The sequence below is a fragment of the Pseudonaja textilis genome, chromosome 3, assembly GCF_049901715.1.
Source record: "Pseudonaja textilis isolate UNSWEBS1 chromosome 3, rPseTex1.2, whole genome shotgun sequence".
Classification (NCBI taxonomy): Eukaryota; Metazoa; Chordata; class Lepidosauria; order Squamata; family Elapidae; genus Pseudonaja; species Pseudonaja textilis.
In genome coordinates this window covers 87,893,805-87,907,309 of record NC_141992.1, presented here as the reverse complement: position 1 = coordinate 87,907,309, position 13,505 = coordinate 87,893,805, and the positions used below count along the sequence as shown (strand labels likewise).

At 39.9% G+C, this 13,505-nt stretch overlaps 1 protein-coding gene and 1 long non-coding RNA gene across 4 annotated transcripts in view; one reads left to right on the top strand and one right to left on the bottom strand.

Annotated features, from left to right (window-relative positions):
* The window catches only part of LOC113436178 (uncharacterized), a 301,149-nt gene that overhangs the window by 114,901 nt on the left and 172,743 nt on the right, over positions 1-13,505 (bottom strand). The gene's annotated exons all lie outside the window — the stretch shown is intronic.
* PTPRC (protein tyrosine phosphatase receptor type C) overlaps positions 1-13,505 on the top strand; it is an 89,896-nt gene that overhangs the window by 43,585 nt on the left and 32,806 nt on the right. The window contains exons 4-7 of one of the 3 annotated variants that reach the window (XM_026700455.2): positions 2,146-2,346; positions 4,832-4,912; positions 7,414-7,431; positions 9,907-10,125. In XM_026700455.2, the coding sequence (XP_026556240.2) occupies positions 2,146-2,346; positions 4,832-4,912; positions 7,414-7,431; positions 9,907-10,125 (519 nt within the window). The remainder of the gene's footprint in view (positions 1-2,145; positions 2,347-4,831; positions 4,913-7,413; positions 7,432-9,906; positions 10,126-13,505) is intronic. The other 2 variants (XM_087930303.1, XM_087930304.1) reach the window with 2 other exon arrangements.

Sequence of the window (13,505 nt, the reverse complement as noted above, 5' to 3'; positions counted from 1 at the left end):
CCCTGACTCCATCCTGAGGCAAAGAATTACAGGGTTGTAAAAAGAAAAAAAATGGTACTGACCTCTAATGGTTAGTAACATTACACTCTTCTCTCTACATTTTTGGGAAATATTGGTTTAGTTTGTTTTCCCTGGTGTTGTTAATTTAATTCTGTTGCAGTACCTATGGGGTTATCTATACCTGTTTTCCCAGGTGTTGTTAATTTAATTCTGTCGGTAGTACCTATGGGTTTATCTATACTGCCCAGTTGTCCCATTGCCAAAATAGGAAGACAAAAATAGACAATGCCATCCTCTATGGATTTCCGACTTATAAAAGCAACTTCCAAGATGTGATTTGTTATGCTGTCCCTGAAAGACACTTTTCTATCTTATGTGACCTCAAGTGTTCTTATCTATTTAAACTAGTGTATTGCCTTGGTGTATAAGTGTGTACACAAATGTACACTCACATACACTTATACACAACAGTGTAGATATTTGTGCATGTGTTTTTGCATGCATGTGAGCTCCAGAAGACCCACCCACAGAAGAGAAAATAATTCACAATTGTTTTTGGGAGAGAAAATAATGGCAAGGCACAGCAGCAGAGAGCTTGTCAAATAGAGAATGTGGTAGCTTATCATTTGATACCTTGCCTATCTTGCAAATTGTTGGAAGAGTGTCTCAGTCTGGATAAGATTTTCATAAAATGATTTCATCAAATTTGCATGAGCCCAGTACAGGAGCAACTGAAATGTGTGGATATGCTTATGTTTGCATCTTATACTTTTACTGGTTTTGTAAACTGCACTCAGAAATGGGGTTGCTGGATCATATGCTAACAGTATACATTAGCACTAAAGGCCTGCGGGCCAGATCCAGCCCATGGGATGCTTACATCCAGCCTGCGGGACCTATCTGGTGATATCAAAGCATTGACCCTCAGTGCCTCTGCTGCCAAAAATAGGCCAAAAATGGGCTATGACGGACCCCCCCACAGGGCCCAGTTTTTGCCTCCACTGCCTCCAGCAGCACTCTGCCAGCCAAAAATGGCCACGCGGGGCCTTGGGAGGCCTGTTTTCAGCTGGCAGAATACTGCTGGAGGCGGTGGAATCTGAAAATGAGGTGTGGGGGTGGGGTCCATGCACAGGTCCCATGTCCCATTTTGGCCCATAAAGTGCTGCAGGAGGTGACCTCTGCATCAACCTCTGCTGCCCCACCCCCCATCAGCCCATGGAGGAGAACTACAATGCTGATCCAGCCCTTGAAGAAATCCAGTTTGACACCCCTGGTATAAATGAACTGTGTATTTTCCCTCTGATATATGTTTAACGAGTTTCAAGAGGCAAACACTGAAAATTGTTTTTACTAGCCTTTTGGGGTGATTCCTGTGACTTTCTGATCAGTGAAGCTAGTTTTATTTTAATTTAATATATTTGATATACTGCAACTTCCAGGAAGTTTAATAACAATATAATTGAAGAATTAGAAGGGTTAAAAGTGCTAAAAATGTGCATTGTGGCTACAGTAAACTTTATCAGGAAATCAGTGTTGTATTCTTCTAAAGTGTAATTGCATTGAAACATTAAACTGCCTTTAATATAGGCAGAATTGCTAAATTTAAGGATGGAAGTGATAGTAAAGTAACAAAATGAAGAATGGGTGAGTAGACCGGCGTTTTGCCTCTGAGAAATAGTCTCAGGTCATTACAGGTAGCCCTTGATTTACAACCACAATGGATCCCAAATTTTCTGTCGTTAATGTGAGACATTTGTTAAGTGAGTTTTGCCCCATTTTACAACCTTTCTTGCTGCAGTTGTTAAGTGAATTACTGCAGTAGATAAGTTAGTAACCCATTCATTAAGTGAATCTGGCTTCCCCATCGACTGTGCTTCTCAGAAGGTCCCAGAAGGTGATCACATGCATTTGAATTTTGATCACATGATCATGAATTGTCATAACTATGAAAAACAGTCATAGGTTACTTTATTTAGTGCCATTGTAACTTTGAACGGCCATTAAATGAACTGTTGTAAATCGAGGACTACCTGTACTGTGTTTCATACATTTCTGAGTGAACCAAATCAATTTGTGGGGAATTTTGTTTTAATCTGTGTACAATAACGCTGATTTTTTTCCCCATTCCTTATCTGCCCTCCATAGGAAAAACAACTCCTGACTTTTCATTGACTCCTTCACGCACCACTCCATTCTCACCTGCAAGCACCTTTGAAGCAAAGCCTGGTTCTCCAACCAACGAAACAGTGCCTCCTCCTGTTTCTCAGGCTGTTAATTTTACTGAAACCTCTCTTACCAAAGAGAGTGTGGCTTTCACTGCTACATCTGCTTCCCTCACTATCTCAGGTTTGCTTTAGCGATTCAGGCATAAGGAAACCGAGCTAAACCGAGAATTTCAGGTTGTAAGGCCTTGTAAATATTGTCTATTTGCAATGGGAAAGCTCTGTGTCTATGTTGCAAAGGCTGAACTCCTTAGGGCTGGAAGCATTTTATTGGGGCTCTTGATTATGCTGAGTTGCAATGCAAGAATGGAGGTAATGGTGATAGCTCTGCTCTGTCTGGAATGGTCAGTCTCTATATTAGCTTCCCCCAATCTGGCGCCTTTCAGATGTGTTAAACCAGGGCTGTCAAACTTGCAGCCTGCAGACCGGATGTGTCACGTTGCTGGCCACACCCACGCCTGGTTTAGCAAAGGGGGAAAAAGTTGTGTTACATCACGCAATGAAGCAAGTTTGACACCCCAGTGTTAGACCCATAGCTCTCCAAATTCCCACAGACTGGGACTGGTATACTGGGGATGCTGGGAACTACTTCTCTGAACCCTTCTGGATGGCATCAGGCTAGCCAAGGTTGTTTATGTATGTAGCTAGACAATGAAGTGGGAAATGAGACAGCAGCTCTTTCTGTAGTATCTGAGAGGTAAAAACAGGGGAAAGTGCTGAAGGAGATGTATCTCATCAAGGTACAAACTGGCCTGAGGTCTACTTTGTTTTATGCATCAGCAAAGTCTGAACCTCTAGGGAGCCTCCAGCTAGCCTTGTCTTTTAAGTGATATTTAGAACTACTTCCTCCTCCTGCTGATGAAAATTTTGAGATTCGGGAATGTTAACACCATTTGCTTAGTGTGGCAATAAGTGAAACATAAGTGGGACTCCTGTGCTATGACTATGCCCTAAAATAATCAGATAATCAGATGCTTGGGCCAATATGCAACATTATGTATCTGATTCAGAGTGAGATGGATGGTATCTAAATTTGACAAATAAATCCAATGTTATAAAATATTCATGCATCTCTGTTCGTATGCACGCACACACATACACACTCGCAATTTTTGTGTGTCAGGTAGACATTTTCCATGTTATGAGTTCACATAGAATTAACATGTTGAAAGTCAACCTCTATTTGTTTTCGGGATTATTTTTCCTACAAGCTGAGGCATAAGTTATAGGACATCGATCATCTGAATGATGTAACATCTTTCTGTTTTTGCAAAATTGCAAGAGAGCAATATTTCAACCCATTTTGTAGTTGCCAAAGCTTGGCAAGTCCCTTTGACTTTAAGGAGACTTACTCTCAGATAAGTACACATCACAGCTTGCTCAGCCTGAGCATTCTTCTGATGTGCTGGACTCCAGCTCCCAGGATGTTTACTAATCTATCCTTTAACAATGCAGGCTGTGGGAATTAGGGGAGCTGGTCCAGCATATCTGGAGAGCCTCACGTTGGGAAAGGATAGCATATAAAACTGCTGTTTGATTAAGTTGTGACATTCTGATAGGCAAATTATTTTTTTGTGCTCTGACCATGGAAAGCAGGACCTCTCAATCTATGGATTGAACCCCCTGGAAGTTTCAAGCAACGTGTGTGTGTGTCATTTTGCATACACATGTATGTGAGTTGAAAAACTTGAATGGACTGATGCAGGAAGAGTAAACATGCTGTGAAAACATGCTATGGGATTTGGTTCTGCTTCTGTCTGCAAAACCTAGAGTGAGCAGTTGCAGTACCACAAAGTTTCACAACCCTTATGTTATTTAGATTAGTACCTTAATAGATTAGATATAGATTAGCAGTAGTATATTTATTATGATCTTTGATCAGTATTCTATTTTTTTTAAGGATGTTACAAGGTCAAAGAGTGGCATGTTATTTCTTGTCCAACCCTAACATTGGTGTGACTGTTAATTTTTTTTAAGGCAAAGTCTTATAAATTAGCACAGGATATTGTAGTAAGAGGGAGTTAGAAAACCACTGATTCAGTAGCATTGAAATCAATGCATTATCAAATTCAAAGTTTACAGATGAATATGGGTTGCACAATTCTGCTTATGTTTCAGTGTAAAAACATTATAGCATTTAAATATCTTTTCTAATATCTTCATGACTGCTCTATTAAGTTTGTGACATTTTTTTTAATAGCTTCCTCCTTTATAGCAAGTCATGGGGTAAAAAAAAAGACTAATTTTACCCTAATCTGATTACCATTATGACAGATCATTGTTCATCATGACCCCTGATGCAACCACTGAAAGTTGTCATAATCTCCAATTAAGTAGGGGAAGGATTTCACCTTAAATTAACATTAGTTGTATGCATGTTTGTTCAGTATGTAAGCTCTGTTATTGTGCAATAGATTGAGTGTAGCATGTAATACCTTATAACGGGTAGTTCTAATTTTTTCCTTTAATTATATTCTTCTATTTTTGATTTGTAAAAGCAACACGACACATTTTCTTTCCTTTCAGCTTTAAAACTGTTTCCCTAGATGGGAAATATATTAGCAGTTATTTCTGGATGTGATGCTAACATTTTGTTTATTTCTTGACAGATGATGAAAATACTTTCTTTACTCCAACCACTGGCACTGCAACAAGCATCTCTTCAGGTCTCCCAAACACCACCTCAATAGGTGACAAACTTGCACCCATTTACTTACTGCACATGCAAAGTTTTGAATACAAACCACACTTTAAAATTAAAGTGTGGTTTGATCCTATGAACTTTTGTTGAAAATGTTTTCCTGTAGAAGTCAACTGAATTGAATAGGGATTATGTAAAAACTGTTTCTTAATCCTGCATTCAGCTCTATAATCTGAATGAAGAGCTAAAATTCATAAAGTACTTGATTCAGGGGTTGTTGTTGTTTTGTCTCTTTGCGTCAGTGTTGACTTCTGGACAGATCACTGGAGCTTGCTTGGCAAGATTTGCAGTAGTGGTTTGCCTTTGCCTTCTTCTTAGGGTAGTGAGAGAGTGACTGGCCCAAGGCCACTCAGTTGGCTTTGTGGCAAGGCAAGACTAGAACCCTTGGTTTCCTGATTTCTAGATTGGTGCCTCAACTACCACATCAAGCAAAACATCTTCAAGGAAAAACAAAATATTAAGGTTGCTCTCCCCTTTTCAAGTTCCCATCCTAAAAAAACAACAACAACCCTCTCTTCTGACAAATCAACTAGGCCAGATCCTTGCAGTTTGTTTTATTATACTGGATGAAGAGATACCCACATATGTATCTCCAAAAACATGAAGGAGCATTGTGACAATCCAAACCTATGATTACTCTAATAACGGCATTGCATTTCTGCATGATTGCAGTATGGGTCTCAACTGAGTACACAGACAACTATAACATAAAGCATCAATTAAAAACTGTGAGCTTTACAAGCTTCCAAATATGTTTCAAGTAGAGTCTTAAGATTGGAGATTGGAGTAATGCAACTCAATCTTCGATTAGCTTGAGCAATGTTTTCATAGGATGATCTAATCCTATTGTTGCTGTTAAATCGACAGCAGAGTCAGCGGAAGAGGCTTGTTGAGTATAAAATGGTTCACTATGGTGTACCCTTCAAGTTGCTGTGATCTGTACATAAAAATTCTCAAACGGCACACTGTAGATGTAATGTTGAATCACAGCTGGAGATGAATGGAGCTTTGCAGTCTATTGGAATCTGCTGGTACAGCATACATTTCCCACCAAATTAGCAGATTACTCCCAATCACCAATTAAAGATCATAGAGCATTGTGATGTTCTGATGTCTGCCCTCCACTGCAATAAAAGGAGGTTTCGCAAGTGGAATGTTGGTGTGGCAAGTGGAATGTTGTTGCCTCATGTGGCAAGGACTGCAGAAAGCAACAACTATCTTCTACTGTGCCTCAACTTTAATGAAGTTTCCAAGCACATTTAATTTCCTCCATGTTGAAAAACTTTCTGAAAAAAAGAGGAACCTATTATTTTTTATCTGGCTGCCATTCAATGTTGCATACCAGGTAACTAAATTCTGGTCAGCTCTGCTGCATGTTTAGCAAAAGGCTTCCTGAAATTTGCATAAGGCTAGGTTACAATATGGTTACTCTTGATAAGCTTATTTGCGTAGCGTATTGGGCAATTACCCAGTTGTAGGAAGTCCTTGACTTAATGAAAATTTGTTTAACAACGGTTCAAAATTACAACAGTCTCATAAAAAGCGACGTATGACAAGCACCACATTTATGACTATTACACCCTCCCCTGCAGTCACATGATCATAATTTGGCCGCTTGGCAACTGACTCACTTTGCAACCAGTTGCAATGTCTGTATTCATGTGACCACAATATACAAGCTTTGTGTTTTTGCCAGTTTCTTATCAAATACGGCACAAAATCTCCCTTGAGGAAGCTGTAACCAGTGGTGGGATTTAGCCAGTTCGCACAACTTCGGGAGAACCAGTTGTTAAGTTTCTGAGCAGTTTGGTGAACTAGTTGTTGGAAGAAATCATTAGGGCAGAAAACCGGTTGTTAAATTATTTGAATTACCACTGGCTGTGATCATGTGATTCTTTTCACAAGACCCTAACAATTTCATAAATCTGGGTTTGCTCACAGGTTGACTCAATTTGATTGTAGTGACTTACAACAGGCATTCCATTCCTAATTTTGGTGGCAAATTGAAGATTACCTGCATTTAGTTTAAGCTCTGTGAAGCTGTTAAAAACTCTGCAACTGGTTGGAGCAGTCCAACTAACTTTATCCAATATAAGGGTCTGGGGCTGTCTGATACAACCAAGAGTTACTGAGATAACTCTACTGAAACCTCAGAGATAGATTGTATTCTGAAATTAAGCTGTGCTTGATGTCTGCTGAGGTCTGATGTCATTAATGGGTCAACACATTTCAGCATGGTTTGTGAGCCACTTCCTAAAAATATAGCAAGATGCTGAATATTCAATTTTTGTTTTCATGAAATTATAAAAGGATTCTATTAAGCAATGCAACATATTATGTAATCTTCATACTCTCAACCAGAACACAATGAAATATACATAAATATGTAAATCCAAAAATATTAATATTAAATCAAATGCTTTTTTCCCCCTCTTAGAGGCATTTGCTACAAATGACTTTCTCTTATTTTTATTTTTATTTTCTTTGCAGATACACAAAACCTTTGTGGTAAGTTTTTAATTCTTCCCCCCACCAGAAGATGGAATATAATAACCATTTGAATAAGAAGCTCCATCAGTTTGAAAGGCTGCCTCCACAGTTCTTTTGTATATTCTTGTACCATCAAAATATACACATACACATGCCATATAAATTATTGTACCTTTAACGAAAAATAGAAGAGCTTTTGCTAAACAACTGAGTTACTAACTTAACAACCGCAATGATTTACTTCATGACTGTGGGAAGAAAAGTCGTAAAATGGGGCAAAATTCACTTCCAAATGTCTCACTTAGCAATGTAAATGTTGGACCTAATTGTGGTTGTAAGTGGAGGACTACTTATAGGCTGCTTAATACAAACTTGGCAATGTTAAGACTTGTGACTTCAACTCCCAGAATTCTAGGAGTTGAAGTCCACAAGTCTTACAGTTGCCAGGTTTGGAGAGCCCTGGTTAAATAGGTAGCTTTCCAGCTATATATATACAGGAAGACATCAGTCTTCTGAGGACTCGTAGCTCTTCTCCTCCTTTCTATCAAACTCCAAGAAAACCACTGCAGTTGGTAGTGTCCAGTATTGCCTTCTCAAGAATGGGCTTGATGATAAAGGAGATAGCCAGATGGACAAATTATAGTGTGCTACAAATAGTGCAAACTGGTACAAGAAGTGCACACTGTTTCAAAAATGTTTAGCTAACCTCCTGATGAGTGCAAAGAGCAGGGATCGCATGGTGCATCTCCAGAAAGATCTGTGCAAGCTGCTAGTCAGCCACGAAGCACAATTTAAAGCAGAGGTCTCATTCTTGCAGCCCATGGGCCAATTACGGCCCGCAGGACGATATCCTGTGGCCCCCACCATGATATGAAAGTATAATATTAGTGCGTTCTCCATGCGTTGCTAGCTGGCTAAATACTTCTATGTGCAGCTCAGCCTCACCCAGACTCTGCCTCCAGCAGCCCCCAGGTAAATTGCATTTGAGACCCCTGATTTAAAGTATCTACAGAGATTCTCAATCATCCAGATCATAGTTGTCCTATAGGTTCTTTTCAAAAGGCTACTGGACTTTGTTTTTGGGGTTTTCCAAGAAAAAACAGCAAAGAAAACCCAGTTGTATTTTGAAAAGTACTTTGGGGAGACAATTTAAAATTTTGGTGTTGACCAGTGGTGCAATTCAGCTGGTGTAACCACCAGTTTGATGAGCACGCATGCGCCAAACATGGTTTTTTAAAAGCCCATTTTCAGCTCTAATACTTACCTTCTACTGCAGCCCCTGTGAATAAAACAGCTGTGGTGCGGAAAACTGCTCTGCCATGCGAATCAGCTGTGCTCTAAAACAATGAAATAAAACACAGGAAAGAGCAGGCGTGGGTGGGCAGGGCCAAATGCCCACTGCAACTACCGGTTCACCCAAACCGGTCCAAACCGGTAGAATCCCATCCTTGATGTTGACTCTAGAGCCATAAATGCCTGAGGGACTGAATAATTGAAGGACCTCATTGCCTGCTATGAAGTAGATGGTTGCTCAGATCAGCAGAATAGATTCTTTCAGAAGAAGCTCTGGTACTAGGTACTTCTTTCTGCTTGTGGCTCCCAAGTTACTGAAGATTTTCCCCAGGAATGTCTGCTTAAATAAAGGTGATCTCTGGATAGGCCACCTGTGACAATGTCACTCTAATAGCATCAACTTCGAACTAGGGCAGTGTTTCTGAACCTTGACAAGTTTAAACTCTCTGGATTACAATGGCCAGAATTAATTCTCAGCTAAACATACTGGGGAATTCTGGGTTCTGAGTTGAAGTCCAGACATCTTAAAAATAGCCAGAGTTAAGAAACACTGTTCTAGAGTGAAAATGTTGCTGAACTACCGCTCTATCCTCTACCAGGATAGAGTATTAAAACTATGTAAGGTAAGTGCCTTTTTGTTTGAGAATGAAAATATCCAGAAAAGGTCATTTGGAAGCATAATTTGGTCTGTTAGCCTCTGTTGAAGTCAAGGATATGTTGTATGGTCTCAGAGATAGCTTTGTCCCATCATTGTTAATGCTTGAACTGATAGGCTGCAAGGGGTGGGGTGGGGGGAATGGCTATGTTTTTTTTCTCCCAAAGAATTAAATCTATCTATAAGAACTAATTGGGCCAAATTTTCATAATTTATTTTTAATCACTATTTTAAGCGGTATAGGAAAACCTAATCCAGATTGAGTAAATACATCAAGGATCTTGAAGAATGATTTGAGGTGGCCTTATAAATCTAACCAGATTACACTGATTCTGGAGGCTTTGTTTTTTTATGAGTAGAATCATTGCTATAGAGCAGACGTCGAATCCTCTGGGTACTGAGTAGTTTAATTAATACAGAAATAAAACTATATCCTTATGATTTACATATTTTATTATTTCATTTGTGGCCTGTGGGTTTAATTCTTTTATTTTAAAGTTTCAGAATGATTACATCCAACTTTGATTTGTTTGTTTGTGTTATAGCCAATATTCAGCTTTCTAAGGACTTTACAAAGGATCGTCATGCTGCAAATCTTAAGTTTGATGGATCATTAGATTTGCTGAATGTTACCTGCATTTCTTGTGACTGGGAAAAAGAGACCAATACTTTATCTCATCTGACAGAATGCCAAACCTATAACATAACAGCAAAGTTCAGCAAAGATTGCGAGAAAAAGTTTTCCATTAATGTTCCTATTTCTGGTAATTATAATTCATTAAAACAAAATCCGCATTATAGTTCTTAAGTGTTGTTTTCCATACTCTGTTAAAACTTGCATTAAACACCATTTTTGAGTGGGGGTGTAGGTAAATCCTAATGTGCTTCTTGGCAATACATAGTACAAATTGATCAAATTTAGCTAAATGAGATGGACTAAATAGACCTGTTTTAATGCTGTGGGAACCAGGCAGACAAGTTGCTTAACATTTATGTGGGATTCATGGACTGATGGCAATTGTAAATGTCAACATTGCCATTGTAAGTCAGTATGATCATGTGGCATCATGCTTTACAACTGTATCACTTAAGGATGGAGTTGATCCCAATTACCGTCATTAAACAAGAACCTGAACTTATCTTTACTTTGACTATTAGAATTTTTGAAATTATGTTTTCATTCTTACTTGCACTAAAGATGCCTTCCTGAAATCCTAGTGGCTCTTTGAGTTTGCCAGCTAGGTGGAGCTGGTAGCTTCACCCAAAAGCTATTTTCTGAATAGGAAACACCCCTTTTTTGTTTGTCATGATCTCAAGATTGCATGTGTTACCAAGTATCACTCCCCATTTAAAGCAGGGGTGGGATTCTACTGGTTCCATCCGGTTCTATAGAACCGGATGTTATATGATTCTGCTCAGTTCGAAGAACCGGCAAATCATGCCCCTGGCTGGCCGCATCTCTTCCCCTCCCGGCCACTTGCCTCTGATGAGGTTGAAGATATGTTGCTGGAGCTGCTGGGTTTTAAGCCTGGAACAAGAATCCCTTTCTCTCCTCCCCCCCACGCCATCCCATTTGGAAGATATTGAGTTTTGCTGTTGTTGACGACGTCCTCCGAGCTTCCTAAATGAGGTAGATTGAGTGGGAAGTGGCTGGTGTCTGTGCATGTGAAATTAAGCCTCCTTCCTATAAAATCCATTCAGAAAACAAAGGAGCAGATATTGTTTAATTCTGCTTCAGCCCAGATTGCTGGGAGAGAAAGTAGTCTAAAAGTATTATTTAATTTACTAGTTCATTGGCTTCCAGGCATCTCTTGGAGCACCGAGTAGCTGCTTGCTTCAGCACTGAAGCCCAAGAGTGCTGGATTTCAAAATAAAAGCTAAGGCGCTCAGTGCTACAAGGAAAAATTCCAGGAAGCATTGAACTGGGATTTAAAGCCTTTTAAAGTAGCCTGGAGCAAGTATCCCTTGGGGGGTGGGGGTGGGGGGGGACTTTAATATCTTTAAAGCTGTGTCCTTGTGATGAAGGGGCAGTTTATATTACATTTTATAGATTAATCCACCAGTAGAAAATAGGTAACATCCATTTGAGGTCAATCCATGCATTTAGTAAGGAGGTGGAGGCAATATTAAATCAGAGGCTTGGTACAAGGGGCAATTTAGTAGAAGTGCCTTGATGGTTCTGTCCAAGCAGAGACAGGAGTGTGGTAAGTATGGAATCTTACTAAATCAATTCATACAGAGATACAATACTTAGTATCATTAAAGTTGGTAATTAATAATGTTACTGACTTGGGAATAATCAAATGATCAGGTCTCATGCTGCCTGGGGAATTCTGGGAATTGAAGTCCACATGTCTTAAAGTTGCTATGCTTGAAAAATATCACAAGTACAATTCCTTGTGAGCCTGGGTTATTTTCCTGCATTTTGGGAATAAGGAAATTATCCTATGTGCCTGGTGCAGAGATGCAGCTGAAGTTTAGTTAGATGCTAATTGGAAAGTTAAAGCTGCAGATACAGATCATCTTTGACTTACAAGTATTTGTTTAGCCTCCATTTAAAGTTACAACAGCACTGAAAAAAAGTGACTTATATTCCCCAAACCCCAGGGATGGACAGAGAGAGAGACAGAAGGAGGGAGGAAAGGAAAGAGAGAGACAAGAGACAGAAAGAGGCGGGAAGGGAGAGACAAGACACACAGAGAGAGAGGGAGGGAAAGAGAGAGAGAAGACACAAACAGAGAAGACAGAGAGAGAGACAGGGAGGGAGGGAAAGAGAGAGACAAGAGACAGAGATGAGAAAGAGGGAGAAAGAAAGAGGGAGAGATAGAGAGAGAGATACCTGTTTAAAAGAAAATAGAAAAATGGCTCTGAGTGTTTAAGGTTATAGACCCCAGGTTAGGCAAACATCATGGTCATTAAGTGAACCATGTGGTCATTAAGCAAACACTGTGGTTGTTAAACAAGTCCATTTTCCCCAATGGGCATTTTTAACTGGAAACCAGACTAAACTCCTGTGGGATGTTTTAATTGATCATAAGTGTGTGTACGCGCACATGCATGCATGGCTGTAAAAACACCAAAAACAGGTCAAGTAGCTCTAGTCAAAAATTAGAACACTTGCTAAGCAACTGGCCATTAAGCAAGGACCACTTATATTTGGTTTGCTAGTCACATGGCCACCTAGCCACGCCTACTCCATCACATGACCAACAATCCATGCCCAGCCAGTCATATGACCACCTAGCCACACCCATCCAGTCACATGACCACAAAACCATGCTCAGTCAGCAAGCCACACCCACCCAGTCACATGATCACCAAGCCACACCCACAAATTAGGCCACACCCACAGAACTGGTTCTTAAGAAATTTGAATCTGCTTTAAAGAATTTAAAGAATTTATTGTGCAATAAATTTAAAATAGGAATGGCTGGGGGATTTTGCTTTTCAAATGTAAAGCTAAAGATTTAACAACTTTCAGGGAATTTATCCAGTAATTCCCACTTAACAGCTAAAAACCAGAAACTGGTTTCACTTGCTATTCCTGCTTCCCTTATCCCAGGGGTGGGTTTCTACTGGTCCTGTCCACCTCTGTAGAACCGGTAGCTCTGAAGAGCAGCAGAGATAGAACCTGTTCTATGTCTGCTGATGTTTTTGCCCACACGCCCACCCAGGCTCTTACCTGATCTTTATTTCCTGATTTTTCAACTTCAGCTGCCAAACGAGGCACAGCTGCAATTTAAAAAGCAGGAAAATAGGGCTGTTTCAAAGGCTGCGTCTCTGCACACAGCCTGCTGATGATGATTTACAGACACACGGCTCACAGCATGCAGGGAAGCTCGTAAATCCTGAACCAGTAGTTAACCCTGTCGTATCCCACGACTGCCTCATCCCACAACTTGTATCCCAGCTTCCTAGAAACTGTGGTTGGTAGGCAGGTAAAGATTTCAGTTTGAGAAACATGGGAGAAACTAAGATGACTCTGACTGGAAATGGCAATGTATACTTTAGTCCTGTGGGGAGAGATAGGCCAGGCCTATCAGCCCATGGGAGAAAAGAGTTTCTAACGTTGTGATCAAAATATGAGAAAAGATTATTTGAAAAGATTAATAAGGAGCTGCTCATCTTTGCAATTACACTTCTA